Source organism: Paramisgurnus dabryanus, chromosome 7 (genome assembly GCF_030506205.2).
Source record: "Paramisgurnus dabryanus chromosome 7, PD_genome_1.1, whole genome shotgun sequence".
NCBI classification, from domain to species: Eukaryota; Metazoa; Chordata; class Actinopteri; order Cypriniformes; family Cobitidae; genus Paramisgurnus; species Paramisgurnus dabryanus.
Window position 1 is genome coordinate 37132296 of NC_133343.1, and position 25610 is coordinate 37157905.

The following is a 25610-nucleotide window of genomic DNA, read 5'->3' on the forward strand; positions in this document are numbered from 1 at the left end:
ACTTTGCCTCGGTTTGCTTTTCAATTGCAGTTTAGTGCTGGTTTAGAGTGGTTGGGATTATATGGCGCTTTTCCATTGCATAGTACCCCACGGTTTAGTTTAGTTTGGGTCGGGTCAGCTCACCTCACTTTGGCGTGGTTAGCTTTTCCATCGAGTTTAGTATCGGAGTGGGAGGGATTATAGGCGTGTCGTTATATTTACGCTGCCTACTGCTGTGACATCATACACGTGATAGCGTTGTTGTACATTCCCATACATTCATTTATTTCTCATTTATTTATAGGAGCAAAACGGTTAAATCTGGGATTTTTTTTATCCGTATGTCACATTATGAAAATCTTATAAGATGTAAAAAATCTTTTGGTGTGTACCCGGCATTAGTATTTTTAATGAAGTATATGAAATGACATATCTTAACATATAAATAAATGCCTTTCTGTACCTTTTACAGAAAGCATTGAATGCATGTTTTTGTTGGTATATGTGTTTATTCATTCTTCGAAGAGTGATTATTTTCAAGCTGTGGGCTATTCGTCCAGTATTTCTAGTGCACTTCACTGTGTGAAAATATCTTTATTTATACAGCATGTTGGATATTGTGTATCACAAGAGAAAGGGTATGTCATGCACTCTGGCATGTTGGATAAATGATTGGCCCATTTTCCCTCTGTGAAGACCTCGATTGTTTGACAGATCCTTATAACAATGTAGATATAACTATGTACAACAAGAAATCATTCCTGTTTCAGTTATTAATGCAATTTTATGTTTGATTTGTTAGTTTTTTTGTGACATCATTCTACATGTATAGCAATTTCTTTCTTTACGATTTGTCTGCCTAACAAAAGCTATCACTTCTTATTAAGGTAACATGTCTGGACTTAGTAATCCGGTCATGAGTAATTGTTCAACCTCACTTCAACTGGCCTGCCACAGTGTTTCCTTAGCTTCAGGTTGGATCACCGAAACACTTTTCGAGGGACAGGCATACTGTATGCCTTGTAGATCCGCAATAGTTGCATCATCTGGTTTTCCTTTCCCCATCGTTTCCATTCCTGACCTTCCCTCCACCCGGTGTAATGCAGATGACACGCTAATGCACTGTGGCAGAGCCTTCGGTTCTCCCTGGTTCAGTCCTTTCCAGTGAGGGGTAGCCAGGCATGAATGACGCTGGCGGAGAAGCCCTCGTCCCCAACCGCTATGAGCCGGACAGGGCACGTGTCATAAGAGCTCCAGCGAGGCGCTTTAATCTAGTTTGTTTCGCTCTCTTTACTGCCGCCTCACAAAGGCAGAGATGCTCCGTTTACTAAGCCTTACAGGTCACCCTGAGGGTATGAGAGTGGTGTTATACATGACACACCACCCTCGCTTTCAATCCAAGGTTATAGTTTAGTGAACAAAGTGACTCAACACCTTTCTAAAAGTATACAGGTCTATGTCAGGAGTTAATGTTCTGTTTGTGACATCTTCTCTAGAGCTTACTTTCACCTGGGTCTTCAACGACTTCCCAAACTTTGTCCAGCAAGACAGTCGGCGCTTTGTATCCCAGGAGACGGGGAATCTGTACATAGCTAAAGTCGAACCATCAGACGTGGGGAATTACACCTGCGTGGTCAACAATACTATCACGAGGGGCCGAGTCTTCAGTTCACCGACGCCTTTGGTGCTGAGAAATGATGGTAAGAAGTGCAAAAAGTGTGTTGTTTTACCATGGTGAAGTATATGTGAAGAAACAACTTGAAATTTGCAAAGCATTGAAAGATAACTACACTCTAAAAAGAAACGGTGCTATATAGCACCAAAAGTGGTTCTTTGCTCGTAATCATAGAAGAACCACATTTGGTTCTACATAGCACTATATGGTTCTACGCAGGTGCTTCACTGGTGCTTCACCAGTGCTATATGGCACTAAAAACGGTTCTTCTATGATTACGAGCAAGAACCACTTTTGGTGCTATTCAAATTGCTACACTGCAAAAAACGACTTCCTTGCATTGCAAAAAATATCTGCCAATGGGGTGAGAACATTTTTCTTGAATTAAGTGTTTAAGAAAAAAGTAAACTTATTTTAAGATTTTCCCCCTCCCCCTATTGGCAGATATTTTTGCTTGTTTAAGCAAAAATTCACTTAAATTTTATGATTTTTTTGCTCATCTAGAAAAAGCATCTTAATTTAAGAATTTTTAGATATTTCCACTGAAAACAAAATACTAAGTAAGAAAGTCATTTTTTTGCATTGTGCTCAGTATTTTTATTTTGTTTCAGTACAAATATCAAAAAAATCTTAAATCAAGATTAATTTCCTTTATAAGCTAAATTAGGAAAAAGAAAATAAGCATATACACTGCAAAAAAATATTTTAAAGAAAAAAAATCAGTTGTTTTCAGGAAAAATATCAAAAAAATTCTTAAATTAAGATGCTTTTTCTTGATGAGCAAAACGACCCAAGAAAATAAGTCTAGTTTTTAGACCAAAAAAATCAAATATAAGTGATTTTGTGCATAAAACAAGCAAAAAAATCTGCCAATTGGGTAAGCTAATTTTTCTTGAATATTTCTTGAATTTAGTGTTTAAGAAAAAATTTCTAGATTTTTTGCTTACACCATTGGCAGATTTTTTGCTTGTTTTATGCACAAATCACTTAAATTTTATAGTTTTGGTCTAAAAACTAGACGTATTTTCTTGGGTCGTTTTGCTCATCAAGAAAAGCATCTTAATTTAAGAATTTTTTGATATTTTTACTGAAAACAAGACAAAAATACTAAGATTTTTTTTCTTGAAAATCATTTTTTGCAGTGCAGTGCAAAAAAATAAGAAAAAAATGGGGTAAGAAAAAAATCTTAAAATAAGTTTACTTTTCTCTTAAACAAAAAAAAAAGCAAGAAAAAAATTCTTACCCCATTGGCAGATTTTTTTTGCTTTTTTGCTTGTTTTAAGCACAAATTCACTTTCATTTAATATTTTTTTTGTCTAAAAACTAGATTAATTTTCTTAGGTTGTTTTGCTCATTAAGAAAATGCATCTTGCTTTAAAAAAAATTTGATATTTGTACTGTAAACAAAACAAAAATACTAAGTAAGAAAGTCATTTTTTGCAGTGTATACAAATACACTGTTTTTAAAAGTTATTTAGGCAAAAATGACATGTAACCAAATTAAAGGTTATTGTTTTTTGTTGGAAGTGTGTTACTCATAACTAAGGTTTGGCCTCGTTTCAAATTTATTCATTCCGATTCCAAATTCGATTTCCCTTATTGAATACGATTCCTAACGATTCTTGTTTTTCACTTCCATAGGGGTGAAAAGCAATAAAATTCAAGCCTCTATAGATCAAAAATACTTATTTTGTGCCATTACTTACAGCTGAACACAAAAAAAGGAAGCTACATAAAAACTTTTAGGAGCTGCAAAACTTTTAAACAAACATTGCTAGGCTAGCTAAAAATACTGTAATTTTCAGTCGCAACATAGCACATACCAAAATTACGCCGACTCAACAACAGAAATTGCATACAACCCTTTCAATTTAAATGTTGTGATCCATCTGTCACACTCCTCAATTTTTTTCTCGAGCCGTCCCTTCGAAGCGAGGGAGAAGGGGGTCTCACGTGTAGCACTCAGGATGCGCAACACATCAAACCGGGTACGATGAACCAACCCCAGATGCTTTACCATATTGCTTGTGACAGCCATCTTGCAACATAATCGTTTGTCACAATAATTACACTTAGCTTTGTCTTTTTCTGATTTTGCAAAATGTAGCCACGTTTTATAGTGCCTTCCACCACGATCCACCATGCGCACCGTACAGATGACCTATAAAAGATGTAACCATGCAGTCCAGAATTGTTATGTGGAATCGAATAATAATTTTATAACAATGATCCGATTCCTTTCTTATGGATCCCATTCCAGAATTGGAATTAAAATTCAATTCCCAACCCTACTCATAACCAGACTATATCAGGTCTATAGTTAACATATACAGTGAAATGGTGACCATTGTTTGCTGGGTGAATTTTATTTATTGATGCCGGCAACGCTTTGTTCCTACTTAAAAATGCGAATTTTCATTCAAACATGGATAGTCAGGGTGGTGCTAAAGGACCGATTAGAGCCCTGATTATATATGTGAGACAGAAATGACTTCACTTTTAAGTTAAAGCCCCATACAGGAAAATATTTCAAATGGTTCAAAGCAACAAGTGGCATTTATATAAGAGGTCTTTAATCGTAAATGTCACGGATGGTTTTAATGCCATTCTTTTAAAAGCTAAACTGCCTCTTTTAGGAACGGTAACCTATACCACTGACAGTACCTCAAAGGAGTATACATTTCCATTAGGGATGGATCCTGTTTTTATTATGTGTTCCATAAATCTTTAATAACATGCCTCTGTATTTTCTGCACAATGCAGTTTATTGACAGGTCTTTGTTTTTCTCCACGTGTTGTTGTTTCGCTTGTATTCTGGAGTACAAAGCATGTACATCATAAATCATAGATGACGAAGCCGTTTGCATCTGTGTATTGTCTGCCCACGGTAGGAGCAATGGGAGAGTACGAGCCCAAAATAGAACTTCATTTTCCTGACACAATCCCAGCTGCTAAAGGATCCACACTGAAGCTGGAATGCTTCGCCCTGGGAAAGTAAGTATGATGTAGGCAGGTGTAAATTACTTGGAACAACTCTCAATTGAGAAAAAATACCCGCTAGAATTATTTCTAAGCAGATATGAAACTGTATTTTGCATTATTTTATTATTTTTAAGCAGTGAAAGACGGTAGCTGTCATTGCAAATACTGCACATGGGAGTCAGTCTTCACCTTTGAAATATTAAAATATTTGTAGTCTGTTTTGTGCACGTATGTCTGAATGTGCAAGAGTTCATCGTCACTTAGTTATGACATTATAAAATGCACAGACTTGAGATGAGCACTTCAGGTTCGCTTTTATTGCGATTTACTGTCTGTCATGGATGATTTGATTTCCTGAGAAGGCTTTTCATTAAGTGGCCCGCTTTGCGGAGTGCAATGACCTAAAAGATTTTCTCCTTAAATAGTGTGGAAATATAGCTGGAAGCTTCTTTTCAAAGCAAAATATGGGTTTCCAAAGAGTTGGAGATGATAGCTTTTCAGATTATACAAGAAGCACATCACCCCAAATGTGAATTGGATCTACACTCACATTTCCCTAATAGAGCACTGCTATAAAGAAGTGGAGGGAAATTGATTTCTTTTAGACCGATGCAACTTAAGACACAACTCCTTAGATATTAATCTTGCTTGGAATTTTGTGTCATTATATGAGTCTTAGTTTTAATGGTTGCTTTGCAGTCCAGTTCCTAAGATCAGCTGGAGACGAACCAGCGACTCTCCGTTCCCTAACAAAGTCAAACTGAAGAATTCCAACGCCATTCTCGAGATTCCCAGTTTTCAACAGGAGGACACTGGAACATACGAGTGCATAGCAGAAAACAGTCGGGGGAAGAATGCTGCACGGGGTCGTGTGTCTTTCCATGGTAGGTTATTCGTTTTTATGTTTATAAAGCAGTTTTCATTTAAAGGGATAGTTCGGCCAAAAATGATATTAAACCCATGATTTACTCACCCCCAAGCTGTCCGAGTTGCATATGTCCATCGTTTTTCAGACAAACACATTTTCGGATATTTTAGAAAATGTTTTAGATCTTTCAGTTGATTAAATGTAATGTTACGGGGTCCACCCATAGTCCATGACCTTCAAGACCTAAACAAAGGTCTTCTGAGGGTAATCCGTGCGGTGTTGTTGTAGAAATATCCATATTTAAAACTTAATTAACGAAAGTAAATACCTTCCAGTAGCGCCAGACTCCTCTGTATTCAGGAGAGAGTATTAGCGTAGTGTACGCACTTTTCTTAGTGACATATGACAAATTCGGAGGGCGAGGGCACAGAGCAGCAGCAGAGTAGCCTCCGTAGGCTGCGTAAGCTCTCATCCTGAATGCGGACACGACTAAGATGGCGGCGCTACCGGAAGGAAGTTATTTACGTTAATAAAGTTTTAAATATGGATATTTCTACAACAACACCGCACAGATTACCCTCAGAAGTCCTTTGTTTATCATTCTGGAGCCGTTTCGATTTAATTTGTGAAGGATGGACGCACTTTTTTTGGACTTGAAGGTCGTGGACTATGGGTGGACCCCGTAACATAAAATTATTGTTTGTTTGTTGATCACGAAGTACAAAGTAGATGAGGAAAACTAGGATTCTGTGTTTTCAACACGCCGCCATTGTTGTTTACAATGTGTGGAAGGGTGCGCTGTGATTTGTTGAGCGGATTTATTGCATTCTGCATAGAAGGAAGACTGGCGTTTATTGCGTTTTGGGAAAAAAGGGAGAAAAGATGACAGAATAACACGGCGGATATTGGATTTTGTGTAAAATTAAGAATTTACTTTTTAATACTTGATACAATACTGATTTTGGTGGTAACTCGTTTTTGTATGCTGTTTATTGCGTTTTGGAACCAAACTCTTGTTATAGCATGTCCAAAATGCCCCTATTTCGATGGAAGCAAAAAAGCAATGTTTTCGTGTATGTACCTTTAATGCAAATAAGCTACTGCTTTTCACTCCCTGAAAGTGAGTGCTTTTGGTTAAAAATAGATCTTATTTCTGGTAATACAGTCTAAGACAATAGTATCTTTAGCCACATTAGTGCTACAACATCTACAAACACATTTAGAAAAGCTTGGGTGGGGCTCTATCAGTGTGACATCACATTAACAAGATAATCAAAACAACATGTCTAATGAGACTGCTTTGGTAAATTGATTACAAAAGAAGAAGAGGGTTGATTTTTTTTATTTTAGGGTTGTTGTGTGTTCACACTGCTAACACACATTTATGTCCAAACACCTTGTACAAGAATATGTGCCATTTAAAGGGCAATAATATGCTGTTTCTAGCCTTGTTACATTTGTTTACTAGAAATGCACTAGTTAAAATGTGTCATTTCACCACATTTATGTACATTTATTCTTCATCTGGTATAAATGGAGTCTTGTAATGCAGTAAAGGCTCAAAAGTATTGCTTCAGAGCATGGCAGAGTATTGTGTAAGTTATGTGAAAGTTGTAAGTTTGATTCCAAGGGAAACCACATACTGATGTATAACCTGAAAATATAGTTGCTTTAGATTAACCCTGAAATGGTCCTCGTTTCCTGTATACCATTGGGTTCTATATGACCCCAAAATTGAAAGCATAATTGTAAGAAAAATATACTTTTTCAGTAATACAAATAATATATATTTTTTTGTTTACTTCTCATCTATACAATAAAGCTGTGTTTTGAGAGATTTTAAGTACTTTTGTACACATTTACCACAAAAGTCCTCAGCTTGCATGAGAAATATAGATTTTTTTATGAAAAAAATTACTTAAATGATTATCTAAATTTAATTTAAATTGTTTCTGGATATTGATTTAGGTGTTAGGTGTAGAATTCCATCTGGTTAGAGATAAACCTAAATTAATTACTGTTTAATAATTATTACAGATTAATATTTTTTTTACATACAACCGAATCAAGCCCAGTTTTTTGTATAAATCACACAATTTTATATCTCTGTCCAATTTTTTTAACTAATAAAATGTCGATTTGGGTCATGTAAACCCCAAGGACCAATTGAGGGTTAAAGCATCTTGCGAACTCATAAATGCAAATAAATGTAAAAATGGAAAATGCTACTGAAGTGAATGTGACAACAGTTCAATTATACGTTTCTAAAACACATTGGATGATATATGGCACACAAAGATTTTACATGTTTCCATGGTCATTATGGCATAACCTCTGTGTCATAACTTGGCATGACTGTTAAGGACTGTTGTGTCCTTAGACGATGTGACATTTTATAATTCACTTGATCGCATGTTAACAGCGCCGCTCTGTTAAAGGTCAGGGAGACATTACTTTAATGCTTTAACTTTTTATAAAACATATAAAACCCACTTAAGTGCATGGTATTAAGGCCCTTTTAAAGCTTTCGTACAGCTGCTATAATTTCCTAAAAGTCATTTGCGTCTGCATGATACGCTAATGAAATTTTGCAGGAGAAATTTAAAGTTTGCCTTGTCAGAGTAGATTTTCTGTTGACTTCCAAAAGGCAAGCCATGTGAAAACACTCGATTAGGCATTAAAGGTTTCGGGGGGTTTATCCTGTGCTTTTTTTAAATTAGATTTTGTGAAGGGAACGCAATTATGTGAATTTGTTAATTGAACTCGAGATTTGGTACACAGCCACTGGAGGTTCTGCCAGGCAACAGGATAATAAGCTTTAAGAACGAGGTCAGAGGATTTGTAGCATGTGACTTGAGGATGATAAAACTGACATATTCACCATGTGTCCCATACTCCAGTGGTTGAATTCATATGAAATGGGTCGGCTATTGTTTGTTTTCATTCAAGCGGAAAGCATGACGTAAACATTATTCATCTTAGCGAGTAGGTGTGTGGCAAATCTTCTGAGGTGGACGAATGTAGTGAAACAATGACAAATGCCGCCACTATGCCATTCTCGTATTGCAACTCTTGCTAAAAATAATAATAACTAATAACTCAGGGCTCACAATGTGTGATTTAAACAACTTCAGAGTGAATTTTAAGCAATAGTTACCCATTATTTTTTATTGTGGTACATTCTGGTTATTTCCTTCAATGCAAAGAAAGTGAATAAGGGCTGGAGATGCTTCAAATAGCGTAGAGAGAGTTTTTATGAAAACCAGCGAATTACATGGCTTGGATTGTAAAGGTTGAGTCAGGTTTTTGTCACACTTGGAGCTAGACAGACCCATTTACTTTCATTTTTTATTTTATAAAAATTACCAAAACATTCTGGCAAGCATCTGTTAGAATTAGGGTGGCCATTCGTGCCAGTTCCGCCGGACACGTCCCGAACATGTTTTCGGGTTCGTTCTCCGGAAGTCGCGTTGGTCGACCGCATATGTCATCAAGGTTTAATATTTCGGGTTTAATTTTAAAAAAGCAACCGTGACATTTCAAGGTAAGAATGAAACTACAGTGATTGTATGTCTTAAAATAAATAAATCTTAATTTTATAATGTATTTTAACTGAAATGTGAGAACCTCGATGACGTATATGCGGTCGAGCAACGCGACTTCCGGAGAACGAACCCGAAAACATGTTCGGGACGTGTCCGGCGGAACTGGCACGAATGGCCACCCTAGTTAGAATAAAAAAGAGAAAAAAGGTCAGTAAATAAAAAAATTGGGGGTGTAGTGTTCCTTTAATTCAGCCTGGGGTATATGAGTAGCAATCCAGCTGTACATTCAATTTGTGTGTATTCTTGAATCTGTCTATCATTCATTCTTTATTACATTTCTGTGACATCTCTCTTTTTTCAGCGACACCTCATTGGCTGCAGACGATGACAGATACGGCATTGTCCATAGAGGAGAATCTGCTTTGGGAGTGCAAAGCCAACGGAAAGCCAAAGCCGTCCTACAGCTGGCTGAAGAACGGAGAGACTCTCATGTCTGAGGTACCTTGAGGCTATCACAAGACCCTAATGAGACCAAAACATGATCTGCTTTCAGTTCAAGGTCATCACAAACAGCCTGAAAAAATCTCATGCATGAGATTAAAACACCATAAAGCTTGAAAACAATCAGGCTTGAATGAGATCAGGGGGACAACAACTGTTTAATAAGAGGATACTCCAATGACATCGGCAACAGAGAGACTCCATTAGATGTGACCTGCATTCAGACTTCAACCTAACCTTCCATCCCAATCAGTTCAATCTCTCTTTGTGCTGAGTTCAGCCCTTAAGAAAAGCTGATAAGCTTTATGTCCACCATGCCATTAGCCCAAACATCAGCTCAACACCTACCTACCTGTCTCGCACACTTTTCCAACTGGGCGCCCATGCCAAATGAACTGCCATTAGTATTTCTCTGCTGTTTTCAACATTTCTTTTCTGTTCAGTGAAGCGTTGGGTCAGCATTTGACTTTATCCTTTTCAATAACCTTCAGTCTCTTCCAAACTCTTCTTTAGATGTTTTAAGCAATTTTAGAGTGTGGCGTAATAAAAGGTGGATGTTCCTTCAAGCTATGGTCAATTTTTGTACTGTATTAGCAGAATTGTAAAAGCCCTTGGTCTTGGCCATTTGTGCTCAATGATGTTGGTGTATTAAAACGCCTTTTAAAAACCACCTTTAATTGTGAAATTAAATTATGCGCTTTTGCCGTATTTCCTATTAAAACAGCTGGTATCAGGGGAAGGGGGCTTTTCAATCTAGGGATCATTTGATTGGATAAAAGTTTGTAATGCTAGATGAGTCATTATTATTATTATTAATATTATTATTATTAGGGATGTACCAATACAAAATTTCTGTGCCGAATCTAATATGCAATGACATCTACCGATATCGATAGTATTATGTTGTAAAATCCTAAGTGCAAAGCGTACAAACTGCAATTCTTTTGTCACTAGCTGGGTTTCCATCCAAATGTGAAGCGAATATTTTCAAAATTGCAACAAAAGAAAAACAAACAAATGCGATTTAGATGCGTTTCCATCAAGATGTTCGAGCGAATGACCATATTGGTAACCTAGTAACCAACAGTACATAAAACAAGGCACACTTAGAAAATGGAGACCGGACAGCATGTAGTCATGATGGGGCAAGTTATTAAATTATTAGCAGTGCAGCTTGTAATTGCCAAACTAAATGGGGTGCACAGAAGAAGGAATGCAGCATTTTTGATGCAGGTACTAGCAGCAAGGGCATTAAGATGACGTCGAGCCCCATATATGGTAAAGTTAACCTCAGCGGAAACAGCTAGATGGTCAGTCTCATGAGTTTAATGTTCGCTACATCATTTATATTCAGCAAGTTTTACCTCATGCGAGCGTAAAAACTTTTTTCAGAATTAAGGGATTTTTATTTGAAATTTGGCATTTTCATTATTCGTTTTTGATGCAATACTTCAAAATGCGCATAAAAGCATGGTAATGGAAACATGACTATTCGAAAAAAAAAAATGCTTTTATCTGGCTATACCGATTGTAGGCGGTATAGCGGTGCATCCCTAATTATTATGTTTGGTTATATTTGAGTAGGGACCTGAGTTCTTTCTAGGGACCAGAATATCATAAGTACGTTTACATGCAACCAAATAATCTGTTTGTAACCGTATGATGGCTCAATCGTATTGAAAGCCTTCATGTAAACACCTTAATCAATACAATTGAGGACGGACGATCAAATGCTAATTTGGATCGGATTGAAGGGGGTGGTGTACTCCGATCTGTGATCCGATCAGCAGGAGACATTCGGTTCGGATTCTGTATAGTGTACATGTAAATGAACATTTAAATTAGATTGCAATGTTTAGGGTGCATGTTAACTGTATTGTCGTAACCTTCAATCGTATTAAATTCAGTCGGATTGACAAAATTTTGTGAATGTAAACGTACCTATAGATACTCTTTTAATTTGGACCAGTATGCAACCCCCCCCCCCTCCGACTACCCTAACAACTACATACTATAGCAACAAAGCAGCAAATAACACCCAAACATTATGTCAGCGATTCTAATGGCACCCACATTGTGCTTTGAAGAGCCACTCTCATATATTTTAGAAAAAAAAAATTGTTGACATTTGTGTGTTTGTGTTTACAGGGACGAATGCAAATAGAGAACGGCGCTCTTTCCATCTCCTCGCTGAATCTTTCAGATGGCGGGATGTATCAGTGTGTGGCGGAGAACAAGCACGGCATCATTTATTCCAGCGCTGAACTGCTAGTGCTCGGTACGACCGCAAACCGCTCTGTTTTCTCTGCCTGCTTGCCATCCTTTATTTGAATGATAAAACTTTTATTGTCTAGTCAGAGCCCAGGCTCGAATTGTAAAGCCACATCACTCAAAAGGTTACTCTGGGCGGCATTGAAAACGTCCGTCTGATTGAGTGCTTCATTCCGAACTCATTTTTCCCCCAATATTGATTCTGATACTTCGCAATGTCTGCGGCCTGAATTCATTCATTCGTTTTAATCATGACACATTGGTCGGTGTTGTGCACACGGGGCCAGTGTCTAATGAATGGCTTCTTTGGAAGATCCCGTACAGAATGGTGTAAAATGTAAGTTTGGTGGAAGATTAATGGCCTGTAAGAAGCCAGTGGAAGCAGTAGCTCTGTTTGTTAAGTCCGTTAGACTTTTCTAAAAGGCTCTCCTCATCTTCTGCCAGAGGCTCTTTGACCGTCAGTTGCTGTTCATCACAGATTTCTTCAAGGCTTTGAGTGTGAGTCTGAACACCAAATCTTTCTGTCTCTTATAGCTTCTCCTCCCAGTTTTTCCCAGAATCCTTTGAACCGGGTGCTTAAGGCCCGCTCGGGTAGTGACGTTATACTGGACTGCAGGCCACATGCCTCGCCCAGAGCCATTACCCTGTGGAAAAGGGGGAGTGAAATACTGCAAAGAAATGAAAGGTGGGCTATTACCAGCATTTTATTCACAATAACAGCTTTGACCATGTGCCACTTTTGGAATATTGAACTATTATTATTTGCCTTCAAGGATTTCTCTCTTCGCCAACGGGACTCTTAAGCTTGCCAATGTAACTAAGCGAGAAGGGGGAAGTTACACATGCGTAGCGAAAAACCAGTTTGGCACTGCAAGCACAACCGGCAAACTGGTAATAACAGGTAGGTACCGCAATGTTTTTTCAGATCTGAGGATAATGCTACAGTATGTGCACACCCCCAACGACTTTGTTGCTGTGTGTCACCCGTCTCTTTCGACAAGGTTGATAGTAGATGTTCCTGATTCTGGTTGTCCTAGTACCAATTATAAAAAAAGGGGTAACCGTCGAAAGAAGCATGGCTGGAAGTCCACTGCTTTGCTCCCATTGGTAGTCACTCCCGAAAGTCGCTTAGCATTTCCATGAAATTGAACTTTTTCCAATTTGTTGCATAGCTGGACACTCCCACATCCTGATAGCAATGGTCACTGTCGCTCGTGTCGCCGGAAGTCAGCAAGCTTCAATAAAAATTAATGAGATTAATGAGTCGTTGTAATGACCGACTGAAAGAGAACGTCTTGGTTACGTATGTAACTCTCGTTTCCTGAAGGAAGGTAATGGAGAAGTCACGTCACATTGCCACAGTTTGCTCTACCATTGCTGAGGTCGGCCAGCGAAGCCCGCACTGCAACAGGCTTCGTGCACTTTACCAACCCAGAAGTCCTTGCGAAAGACCAATCAGACCAATCAGACGACGGAAAGAAGGAGTTCACATTGATGGGCAACTTCTCTTACTATTTCGAGTCTGTCCCAAAATACGACTCGGGTGCGCCCTCTTGGACTCGCGTCAAGGGTCCCTAAGGTCTGCACTAGATGATGTCATCAAAGTGTGGACTCTGAGAGGAGGTCCACAAGTCCAGAGTGTGGCCTTTGGGACAGGGCCTTAGAAGTTTCTCAAAGTAGATTGGTCCCGCGAAGCGCGTTCCCAATTCGTCAGTCACAACGTGACGTCTCCATTCCTTTCCTTCAGGGAACGAGTTCTACATATGTAACCAAGACGTTTTGTTGTAAATGATAATTTTGTGAAGTCAACCTATGGGAGTGGTTTCTGATTAATAACAGCACAATTTTGCAAGCCGGACAATAAAGAGTCCCTATTTTATATAAAGAGTTGCCTATTTTAATACTGTATCCTTGATGTATAACCATGATTAGATTTGAAAGAAATGTCACATCTGGCTCTTATCATGACGCATCACTTAAGCTGTAACTCCAAATGCATTACCAACTGACAGCTCAATTCTTCCAAATCTCTGTTGTCGTTTCTCATAGCCTTTTAAGTCCAAAAAAAATCACACGCTGTACGATTTGTTTAATAAATGTTGCAGAATACTTCTACACTATTTCAAGACTAATAGCTTTTCATTATCAAGTCTCAATGTCGAACATTTTAAAAGATTAAGATATCTCGATATATTATAGTGGGGATAAAACATTTTCTTCTTCAGTTTTATATTCTCCAGCAGGGCTTTATTTATACATAGACATGCTTCAATCCTGCATACGCAAATGCGCCCTCAAAGAGTGGTCCTTAATGACACTCAGGAATTATTATAGGATTGTTGATAATAGGCTGAAGTTTGATCAAAACACAGAATCATTAAAGTGTCACATCAAAGATTGTTTGTGCTGAGAAAGCTAAATTCTTTTAATACAAAGAGTTATTCTCAAGACTTTTTAATAATTCATTTATGGAAAGTATTCTGTCTTTTTTCTTTAGTTGTTGTTTTTCCTTATTTTCTACCAAGAATAAAAATCGGATGCAGGGTATGTGCTCAGAAATTGTAGGTGTTCCCTTGCGAAGTCTTACATTTTATTACGAACAGCAAGTGATGGGGATGGCACATAAAATTATTGATTATTTTGGATGGCACTTGGGCGACATTTCGGGTCAATCAGATTTAGTACAAATTTACTGTTGTGCCGGAAACAATGTTTAAGCAATAAGTGTATTTAATTTAATTTAATTTAATTTAATTTAATTTAATTCTGAATATTCCTATGTGTGTGTATATGTTACGCACCACGAAAGTGTCAATTAATTGCCTCAAGGGGATATATAAAGCTTTAAACTAAAAGTATTTCACACATTTCTCATTGTTAAGGTCATTCTAAATTGCACTGGCCATTATCCATACAAATTACCAACTCATTATGCTATAGAACAATGCTATTTCACACTTTTGTACTTCATTATATAGGTTTGCGGTTTAATCTGCATTATTTTAATGGGATCAGAAGTAACTCATTAGCTTTGGACTGTATTGTTGTGAACGTGCCTTTGTGTTTTACTATAATGCTATGTCTATTTTTCCACCCACTGGCAGTTGACCCCCTTAATGTAATTTAATTAAAATGACCTTTCCTTTATAAAATGGCTTCCCCCACCATTTCCGCTCACAATTCATGTTGCTCTTATTAAACATTCCACATTATGTTCTCGAAATAACAGTTTCCATATGGAAAGACAGCAGCTCAAAATCTAAATGTAGTACCTTGAAAATAAGATTATTTAATAAAGCAATTAACTACGGCTCCATGGCTTTTAATGTTGCATAGTCATTTGACTCCAGCAAAAGGTCTGGGTTTATTTTTTTTTCACTTACGCTGAACATGAACCACCCACCACCCTGGCCAAAAAGAGGTGTTGTAGCGATAGGGCGGGTTTATCAGAAATATAGTGTAGCACAATAGCATGTTTTCATTCACTACATTGACAAACTCGAATCTCAGATAATTTTTGATGATTTAGAGTCAGACAGTAGCTTTATTTCATAAGATAATTTATTTATTAATCATAATTGGAAATTGCTGCATCCGACTGTTTCCATTTTCACAGAGCCCACAAGAATCAGCCAGGGTCCCAGCAGCACAGAAATCACTGTGGGCGAAAGCATCGTGCTGCCCTGTCAGGTGACCTCTGATCCAGCTTTGGACGTGGCCTTCTCCTGGGCCTTTAACGGTCAACCTATTGATTTTCATCAAGACGCGGACCACTTTGAGAGAGTCGGAGGGGTGAGTATTAAATTGTGTTTTTAGTACGTTATTGCAACCTCAGCACCCTCTTCCCACCACACTTTCAAAATGTATAGGGATCACAACGTTGTGTAGATGTACTCTCTGAAGAATTGCTAGGTTATTCCATCCCACCATTGGGTCAAAAAGGAACAAAACCCATTTTTTTTTACTTTTTGACCCAACAATGGGTTAAACAACCCATCATTTTGAGTCAAAACAACTCAGCATAAGATTGGGTTGGGTTCCCTTTTTGACCCAATGCAGCCAACATTTACATATACGGGTTTTAAAGGTACAGTAGCAATAAAACTGAATAAACTGAAGGTACTGTGTGCTAGGTATTTATTCAAATTGTTTTGCTGGGCAACAAGCTATTAAAACTGTGAATTGTCTCCCTCAAAGAGATTTATACGGCCATTATGGCTGTATTTTGAAAACGTATAGTCGGGATAAATTCCGCTTTCTCGCTTTGGGTCATTTATTCATTTGACCTACATGGAACGTGAATGATTCAACATGTATCCCAAACAGAATCTATCCACAGAATAAACCGAGAAAACAGGCCACATCAATTAAAAGTCTTGTTCCCATTTTACCCCTACAGCACCACAGGACATTGTTATATCTCAAACAAATCGAAATCCTCGAAATGGCCTTGCGTTTTGTTGAATGTGCGTTCCATTTATCAGTAAGACTCTTTTGTTTCCGTGCTTGTTTCTTGAATGAAAGGTACAGTAAAATAGCTTTTGAAAAGTCCTGTATTCATTCTGAGATATAAAAGTCTTGTTATTGTCACATTGGTCATGTAAAGTTTAAACATTAGGTTCTTCTCTCAAAGGCACATCGACTTATGCAGATGTGGACTATAATGAGATGGTTTTCACATGTACACGCTTTCTCTCCTCCTAAGATTACCACCTTCTGTCTCATCGCCCTCTGATGGAAGCATTAACATAATTAAACATCTTCCACCCTGCAGTCTTTCCATTCAGTCCACAAATGTAGGATTCAACCATTGATTTGGCTCTTTTGTTAAGTTAAAGACATTTTTGTTGGAGCTGATTGCAGAGACCCCAACATATCGTAAGCGTTGGTTCACTTTTGACTGAAGTTGTTTCATGTTTTGTTTAGTTTCTTGTTTTATTAGTTGTGTGTTTTGTTTAGTTTCGTGTTTCGTTTAATTTCGTGTTTCGTTTAGTTGTGTGTTTAGTTAGTTGTGCGTTTGGTTTAGTTGTGTGTTTAGTTAGTTGTGTGTTTCATTTAGTTTTGTGTTTCGTTTAGTTTTGTGTTTCGTTTAGTTTCGTGTTTAGTTGAGTTGAGTTGATTTGAGTTCAGTTCAGTTCAGTTCAGTTCAGTTTAGTTCAGTTAGGTTTAGTTTAGTTTAGTTTAGTTTAGTTTAGTTTAGTTTAGTTTAGTTTAGTTTAGTTTAGTTTAGTTTTGTGTTTCGTTTTCTCTCGTGTTTCATTTGTCTCGTGTTTCGTTTAGTTTGGTGTTTCGTTTAGTTGTGTGTTTTGTTTAGTCATGTGTTTAGTTTTGTGTTTCTTTTTGTCGTGTGTTTCATTTGTCTGGTGTTTCTTTTAGTTTTGTGTTTTGTTAAGTTGTATGTTTTGTTTAGTTTCATGTTTCATTTAGTTGTGTTTAGTTTAGTTTCGTGTTTCGTTTAGTTTCGTGTTTCATTTAGGGATGTGCTTCGTTTAGTTATGTGTTTCGTTTAGTTTCGTGTTTTGTTTTCTCTCTTTTTTCGTTTAGTTTCGTGTTTTGTTTTCTCTCTTTTTTCGTTTAGTTTCGTGTTTAGTTTAGTTTCGTGTTTCGTTTAATTTCGTGTTTCGTTTAGTTTCATGTTTAGTTTTCTTTCGTGTTTAGTTTTCTCTCATGTTCCGTTTTGTTTCGTATTTCGTTTAGTTTCGTGTTTAGTTTAGTTGTGAGTTTCGTTAAGTTTTGTGTTTTGTTTTGCTTTGTTTCGTGTTTTGTTTTCTCTCATGTTTTGTTTTCTTTCGTGTTTTGTTTAGTTTTGTGTTTCGATTAGTTTTGTGTTTCGTTTAGTTTCGTGTTTAGTTTTCTCTCGTGTTTCGCTTTCTCTCGTGTTTCGCTTTCTCTTGTCTTTCGTTTTCTTTCGTCTTTCGTTTAGTTTCGTGTTTCGGTTAGTTGTAAGTTTCGTTTAGTTTTGTGTTTAGTTTTGTTTGCTTTGCTATGCTTTTTATTATGCGTTATTTAATTCACAGATGTAATAAGTGAGTGATACCTTACATGTATATACTCAGTTTTTATGTTTATTCTTCTATTTGAATGCTGACAGTAGCTGCATATACATTACCCTTTAAAGTGCGCAAATTGATATTGTGAATTGAGAATACGGCCAATGCAAAACATAAATTGTTTTTGCACTCGCATGAGGTGGTTTTTCAGTTAATTCTGAACTGCAGTGGAAAGTTTATTTGCATTTTCAGGTCACCTGATTTACGTAAGTCACATGATCATCATTTTGAAAATGATGTGATATGTAATAAAACCTTCCAAAAACCACTTTGTACGTTGCTGCTCCCAAGTATAAGGGGCTTTCTTTGGCATTAATGTTTGGATAACACTTCTGTGTCTAATTTGATTAAAAATTTAGAAGTGTGGTGGATGTGATATTAATAAACCTACCAACATTTCTCAACGTGTTATTTGGAATGACTTATCGCAAGAGGAAACAACATCATTTCACAAAACTATTTTTATTGACATTTTAAAAATATTATATTTTGTAGTCTGTATCCCAATTTGCATATTCTCCATGGCTTTAGTGTGCTGTGTTTTATTTAGATCAATATTAGCACCCAATGACTTATGTAATTGTGGAATAATTAGCATAGTCTTGCCAATTAGCCGATGTGTGTGTGTGTGTGTGTTTTACTACGTTCCTGTGTGCCAGAGAGAGCTGGATCTGAACGAATCCCAGAGGCTAGTTAATAAGAATATTTATTAACCCCCATCCAATCTCTCAGAGCACAGCCGCCATCTCAAGTACATCCTAGTATGCAGAAATCTGCACAGGTTTCTGCCAAGAAACGTTGGTATGCCAGCCTCAGCTTTATTTTTGTGCTAGCAAAATCTGCAATAAAATAATAAATACTAGAGTACTAGACACACATTGCTGTTGAAAAGAGGCTCAGTGTCACTCTGGGCAGTTTAATGGAGTTCATTTTTACAAATCTGTTTTTTGGTTGACAGTGTGAACAGGAAAAACTTGCATTTGCAATTCCGATCTGGGCCAAAGGTGTATATAAATCAGATATGTGTATGATTTATTTGCAGGGACTTCAGTGTAAACAGTCAGCCTGGTGATATATTTGTTTCAAATGCATACAAACATTGTGACACTTGCATTGAACAGTGGCAATGCAAGTGTTCATGTGTAGATTTAAGACAAAGTTGTTCTGACTTGATGTAAAATATGATCTCATAATAAATGACATTTCAAAATTTTGATCTGTGGGCAATATTAATGCTATCTTACAAGAATTCGTACGTATTTTACGAGTTGGCTAATTCGTATAAACTCATACGATCACATTTGTAACTTTTTTGTACGATATGCCTTGACCCCTTAGGGTTAGGGGTTGGGTTTTGTTGTTGTCGTTTTTTTTCATGAGAATCTTACGTTTTTGCACAATTAACTTCGTATGAATTCATACCAATTAGCCAACCCCTAAAATATGAACGAATTCTCATGAGATCAGGCTGGCAATGTTATGTGGCACATGCCAGGGAGTTTTACGCATGGGTGGCAGTTCACCTCTTTAGAGCAATGTCAGATATGAGGTACATTATAAAGGTCACATTAACAGCCCCACACAAAAAGTTTAGGACTAGATAAGTTTTCTTACATTGTGAATATATCCTCTGAATCCTGATTCGGTCATAGCTGTTTTCCAACTTTGATAATTTCTGGAAATGCTGCCAGAATTTACTGTGCCAAGAATATTTAGCTCAAGGTTATGCTATTACATGAATATATTTATGAGGTTTTACATTGCAAAACGGTTTCTGTTTCAGTAAAGATCTGGTTGTCTTGTGGTGGTACTACTAAAAAATTTTTACTTTAATTTTTGTATTTTGTCTCCATTATTGCCTCAGAGCTTTTCCGGTGACCTTATGATTCGAAACATCCAGCTAAACCACGGAGGAAAGTATGTTTGCCTCATCGACACAGACGTTGAGAGTCTGTCCACTGATGCAATATTGGTTGTTAAAGGTAGGAACAAATTCTCATTCAGTTTATAAATCAACATGCTCAACATTTGCCTTCCGAGCTCCAAGTTGTATTTATTTATACCCGTCTTGCATGCCGTAAAGCTTCCCGCTAGGTGCATATTTTAACGTAAGGGTGCGGCTAATGTAGCAAGAGTTTGGATGGTGCTAAATGTGTCATTTGGGATGGTTTATGGTGCCACGTCCTTTCCTCGTTGTTAAAGAGAGTCGCATTGGTATTCATGGCCAATGCACAACACGGTTCTGTCTCAGGTGTTTGGAGAGCAGCTTGTTTATCATAGAAGATGTCTTTAATTGGCTCATTTACACATCAGCTAAGCAGCACAACAAGCCCCAGAATGCTGTGCATTTGAAAAGAAAACATTTTTAATGGCAGAGGGTTATTCAGAACAAAAAAGTAAATCATTTAGTTGAGTGTGTGCGTGTATATACAGCACAAGTGTATACAGAAACACAATCTCTACCTTTGTTTAATACTTCTACTAACAAGCCCAAGCAAGCCATTTATCTTGTAACACCTTAGCATGCTTTTTGAAATGAGACAGAAGATATGTCTTTTCATGAAGATGTATAATGTGAAAGCAGAATTGAACTTTAAAGTAGATGCACAGTCTGATCAACCTTTATTAAATTAAATTTATTCAGGTCCCCCTAGTCCCCCAGACTTGGTCGTGGTAGAGGAAGTCACAGACAGCACGGCCCAGCTGTCCTGGAGCCCAGGCCAGGACAACGGAAGTCCCATTACAGGATACGTTATCCAGGGGAGGACTCCGTTTACCGTGGGTTGGCAAGCCGTTGATACAGGTACATCACACAGATGTGTTATGTGCATTCTGTGTTTTTTATTTAGTGATCAGCCTATGTAGGCAAGTATACGTTTAACTTTATCTAGGGTGGATTAAAATCATCCTTCACTGTGATTGGATGGCTGTGTAAGAACTGACATTGACGAGCAGAGCTTTTCACCCAAAGTTGAATCTCTTTCAACTCTTGGTGCTCAGCACTGAGCTTGGAATAACCTCGGAGTTCCGGCTTTCAGCGCAGAAAGAATTTGCCAGCTGTCGGTTGTTTTGAAAAACCCTGTAGCCATTTGGAACAAAGCAATCGATCTACAGGTTTTCTGAAATACCCTTAGAGAAACTACGGTAGCCGCCACAGGACAAACATGTCATCGTCTGAAAACAGTTTGTCCGTTTAGGGCTACTGTATAAACACACTGGAAAAAATGACTTTCTTACTTAGTATTTATGTCTTGTTTTCAGTACAAAACTATCTCGCGAGCACGTGAAACTATCGCGTGCTCACATGAAACTATCACGCGCACATGTGAAAGCGAAAGTTTCACGTGCGCGCGAGATAGTTTCACGTGAGCGTGTGATAGTTTCACGAGAGCACGCGAAACTAAACTTTAAAAAAAATCTGCACATGAAGGTTTCGCGTGAGCACATGAAACTTTCACGTGAGCACATGAAACTTTCACGTGAGCACATGAAACAAAATTTTTACATTTTTTTTACTCCAATGTCACCTTAGGTGCTCGGTAAATTAGTGCTTAAAACAAGCAAAAAAAAATCTTGAATCTTGAAAATTTTGAATTAAGTGTTTATGAAAAAAGTAAACTTATTTCAAGACAATTTTTCTTATTTCATTGGCAGATTTTTTTGCTTGTTTTAAACACTAATTTACTTAAGTCTAGTTTTTAGACAAAAAATATAAACTTTATTTCCTGCTCTGCAAAAAAATATTTTCAAGAAAAAAAATTCTTAGTAATTTTGTCTTGATTTCAGTAAAAATATCTAAAAATTCTTATATTAGTTAGTTAGTTAAACCTTTATTTGTCCCCTTAGGGCAATTTGTTCTGCAGCAAGACATATACACTAGACAAACACAAATACAAAAATCAAGACACATGAAATACTTACATTACAATACAATCACCATTACATCACAACATCATGAAACCTCAATGAGTATTATTCATGCTATATAACAGACCCATCACTAATTTATTGTCAAGTCCTCTGGGCTGCGTTTAAGAGAGAAATGGCTGTCGGAACGAACGAGTGCCTGTATCTGTTGCTCTTTACTAAAGGTAGTCTAAACCGAGACCCAGAAGGCAAGAGCTGAAACTCTAAATGAAGAGGATGGGAATCATCAGAAATTACAGATTTTGCCTTCCTTACTACCTGTCTGTTATACAGGTCAGTAAGACTGTACTGCTGGACACCTATAATTTTACTGCTAACCTTCACTATATTTGAAAGAGCAGTTTTGGCCTTAACAGTGAGATTTCCATACCAGCAGACTGCTGAAAATGTTAGTACAGACTCAATGTATGATTTATAAAAAAGGGTCATCAAGGTCTTATCGATGCGGAATTTTGACAGCTTTCGAAGGCAAAACAGTCTTTGCTGGCCTTTTTTGCAGATCATTTCAGTGTTAGAATTAAAATTTAATTTGTTATCAATCAAACTGCCCAGATACTTGTATGTTTCTACAAATTCCACCATCTGCCCGTTTATGATAGTGTTCTGTGGAATTATTGGCTTGCGCCTAAAATCAATCAGCATTTCCTTTGTCTTCTCTACATTTAATTTAAGGAATGCCCTATCACACCAGAGCGCAAAGTCATCCACAACTGGACCATGATCACTCTCCTCAGAGGAGAGGAGACTGACAATAGCAGAGTCATCTGCAAATTTTAAAATGTGTCTGTTTTCATGCTGGCTGCTGGCTACGGCAGCATGCCTTTTCTTGATGAGGAAAATGACCGAAGGTAATAAGTCTAGTTTTTAGACCAAAAATATCAAATTTAAGTGATTTTGTGCATAAAACAATCAAAAAAAAAAAAAAAAATGCCAATGGGGTAAGCGATTTTTTTCTTGAAAATTTCTTGAATTTAGTGTTTAAGAAAAAGTTTCAAGATTTTTTGCTTACCCCATTGGCAGATTTTTTTGCTTGTCCCATTAGAAGATTTTCTAGCTTGTTTTATGCACAAAATCACTTAAATTTTATATTTTTGGTCTAAAAACTAGACTAATTTTCTTGGGTCGTTTTGCTCATCAAGAAAAAGCATCTTAATTTAAGAATTTTAGATATTTTTACTGAAAGCAAGACAAAAAAACTAGACGTTTTTTTCTTGAAAATCATTTTTTGCAGTGTGGCAGCACAAAATTGCCACTTCCTTGTAAGGGCAGATGTCTCAAAACCGGGCTGGAAACGTGCGTACTCCAGTTCCTACGCAAATGTTGTGATCTATAAAAAACAAACTTGATGGGAGAATGAGCTTGAAGGTTGGGATCTAAAGATGATTCATGTACGCAAACTTGCAAGTGATTTGTGATTTATAAAGGGAACATTGCTTTGTTTTATAAGTCTTAATATTTTTTGGGGTTTGCCATTTTTGGCTTTTGTGCGTACGTAGACTTTTAGTAAGGATCCTACACACAGTTTTATAAATGAGACCCCAGAAGTGTATGTAGATAAAAAAAGGTAATAAAAGCTTAACAGTTTCTTATGTAACGTCTTTATAGAGTACACCACTGAAAATATAGTTATGTGTTTTATATTGCATTTCTGCCAATAGATTCTACTAAAATGTACACACTGCACCTTTAAGTGTTAAGAATAATATATATATGTCCTAATAATCCTAATCTGATTTCGTTGGTTTTACTGTCTACTATTCAGTTCCTGAGGTGATCAATGGGAACACTCTGACCGGAACAGTGGTGGGTTTGAATGCCTGGGTGGAATACGAGTTCAGAGTTCTGGCCAGTAATGGTGTCGGGATGGGAGAGCCCAGTCCGCCATCCACCAAGATCAGAACAGAGGATGCTAGTGAGTTCTGCACTTATTTACCTGGATCTCTGAGCAATTGAGCACCAGACCCATCAGCGTCGACTTCCATCTCTTTCAGCACGCCCACATGAAAATATTCTGCCTAATGTTTATGTGACACTTTTAAAAAAAGATATGCTTTAAAGGCCCTTTTACATGACTTGGCTGAAGTTTCAAGCTTCCGCCTTATAAAAAGCTTTGTGGTTAGCGTTGCAGGGAGGCATTGGTAGGTGACAAGAAAGCAGAAAGTGATGTAATTATACGTTGTTTGATCTGACAATAACTATTTACTGTCGCTTTGAAGGGTTGGTGTTGAAGTTTAACTCTTGAGTGCTCAACCGAAGTGTAATGCGACACGAACGCATTACTCCACAGAAATCGGTGCATTGTGAAAGGGCCATAAGAAGCATATTTTAGTCTCTCTTGAATCAAAATGTAAATCAACTTTTGATGCCCGAACAAGCAATTAAAAGAAATCCAACATCTGATTAGTCATAGACAAGCCTTTGATTGAACTCAGCAGTGTTTTCATTTTCTTTCTGGGTTTTTGCCCTCAGTGCCCGACACAGCCCCCACTGAGGTTGGAGGTGGAGGAGGAACAAAGTCTGAATTAGTGATAACGTGGGAGGTAAGTCATTTGTCAGATTTTACCGCTCCCTCAGCCGAGCTGGGCTAAATGCCGGTGCTTAATTGTGTAGAATGAAATGTAGCCATTTTATGATGGGTACTTGGACCCTCCCCGTGCCCTCCGGACTTCAGACTTTATTTCCTTTTCTCCAAATGGAAGTCAGCTCACGGCCAGAGTTGCTTTGAAGTTTATTTCAGCTACAAACAAGCTTTGGTCTGATCGCGGAGAGAGTATGAGTTATGGGGAGAGTCTTGCTCTTTTGCCTTTAAGTTTTACATTTGAATTATAAACATTTGAAAGAGTGTTAAGCTAAATACGTTTAAAATAATTTCAGTATCTTCCACTGCCCATTTAACCTTTTTGATATAACTGCGAATAAATTGCATCAAAGCGCTGCTAAAGCCCTGTTATCATGTGGGTCAGTTGGTATGTTGGCCTCAATTTGTTTTAATATCACTATAGTTTTGTGTTCCACTCTCAGCCTGTTCCAGAGGAGTTGCAGAATGGAGAGGGCTTCGGTTACATCATCGCTTTCCGTCCGGTGGGCACGGTCACTTGGACCCGAGCCGTGATGTCAGCGCCCAGCGCCACCCGTTACGTTTTCCGCAATGACACCATCCCGCCTTTCTCACCTTTCAATGTCAAAGTTGGAGCATTCAACAACCGAGGGGAAGGGCCGTTCAGCTCCATAACAACTGTGTTCTCGGCAGAGGAAGGTAGAGATGATTTATTTACATCATTACCGCGACCACAACCACCTACACTCTTAAAAATAAAGGTTCTTTGTGAGGCTGTATGGGTCCATAAAGAACTTAAAATTTACACAGAACCCTTGCACAAATGATCTTTGTAAGAAAGAAATGTTATTTTAAGAACCTTTGACCTCAACCTGCCGGATGTAATGCTACATACACACCAAATGCGGGCCATTGCATTACTCGCTGTAGATTACTCGTCAGATTTAACTTTGTGCCATGCAAATTTTTCGCTTGAGTTGAATATTTTCAACTTGGGCGAAGACGCGTTTGAGGCAAATAGCATAGCACCCATATTGTGTCATTCGCATCGCCCTGCGCAGGGACACGTCTGATCGCGTCTTTGCATTGACTTTGTATGTAATCTACTCCCGCAAATCATTGAACTCGCGTTTGGTGTGTTTGTCCCATAGGACTCGAACTAGCGATCTTTCGGTTACAAGCCCAACTGTCTACCCATTAGGTCACATTAACTTATGATTGGATAACTTGTGATTCACTACATGTTTTTGTCATT

At 37.7% G+C, this 25610-nt stretch overlaps 1 protein-coding gene across 1 annotated transcript in view; it reads left to right on the plus strand.

Moving 5' to 3' along the window:
- Positions 1–25610, plus strand: part of cntn3b (contactin 3b) — an 80069-nt gene that overhangs the window by 42189 nt on the left and 12270 nt on the right. The window contains exons 6-18 of the mRNA XM_065279785.2: positions 1476–1679; positions 4546–4648; positions 5336–5520; positions 9411–9547; positions 11699–11828; positions 12356–12506; positions 12595–12722; positions 15438–15613; positions 19736–19853; positions 20516–20674; positions 23561–23710; positions 24268–24338; positions 24820–25054. Coding sequence (XP_065135857.2) covers positions 1476–1679; positions 4546–4648; positions 5336–5520; positions 9411–9547; positions 11699–11828; positions 12356–12506; positions 12595–12722; positions 15438–15613; positions 19736–19853; positions 20516–20674; positions 23561–23710; positions 24268–24338; positions 24820–25054 — 1947 coding nt within the window. The remainder of the gene's footprint in view (positions 1–1475; positions 1680–4545; positions 4649–5335; positions 5521–9410; positions 9548–11698; positions 11829–12355; positions 12507–12594; positions 12723–15437; positions 15614–19735; positions 19854–20515; positions 20675–23560; positions 23711–24267; positions 24339–24819; positions 25055–25610) is intronic.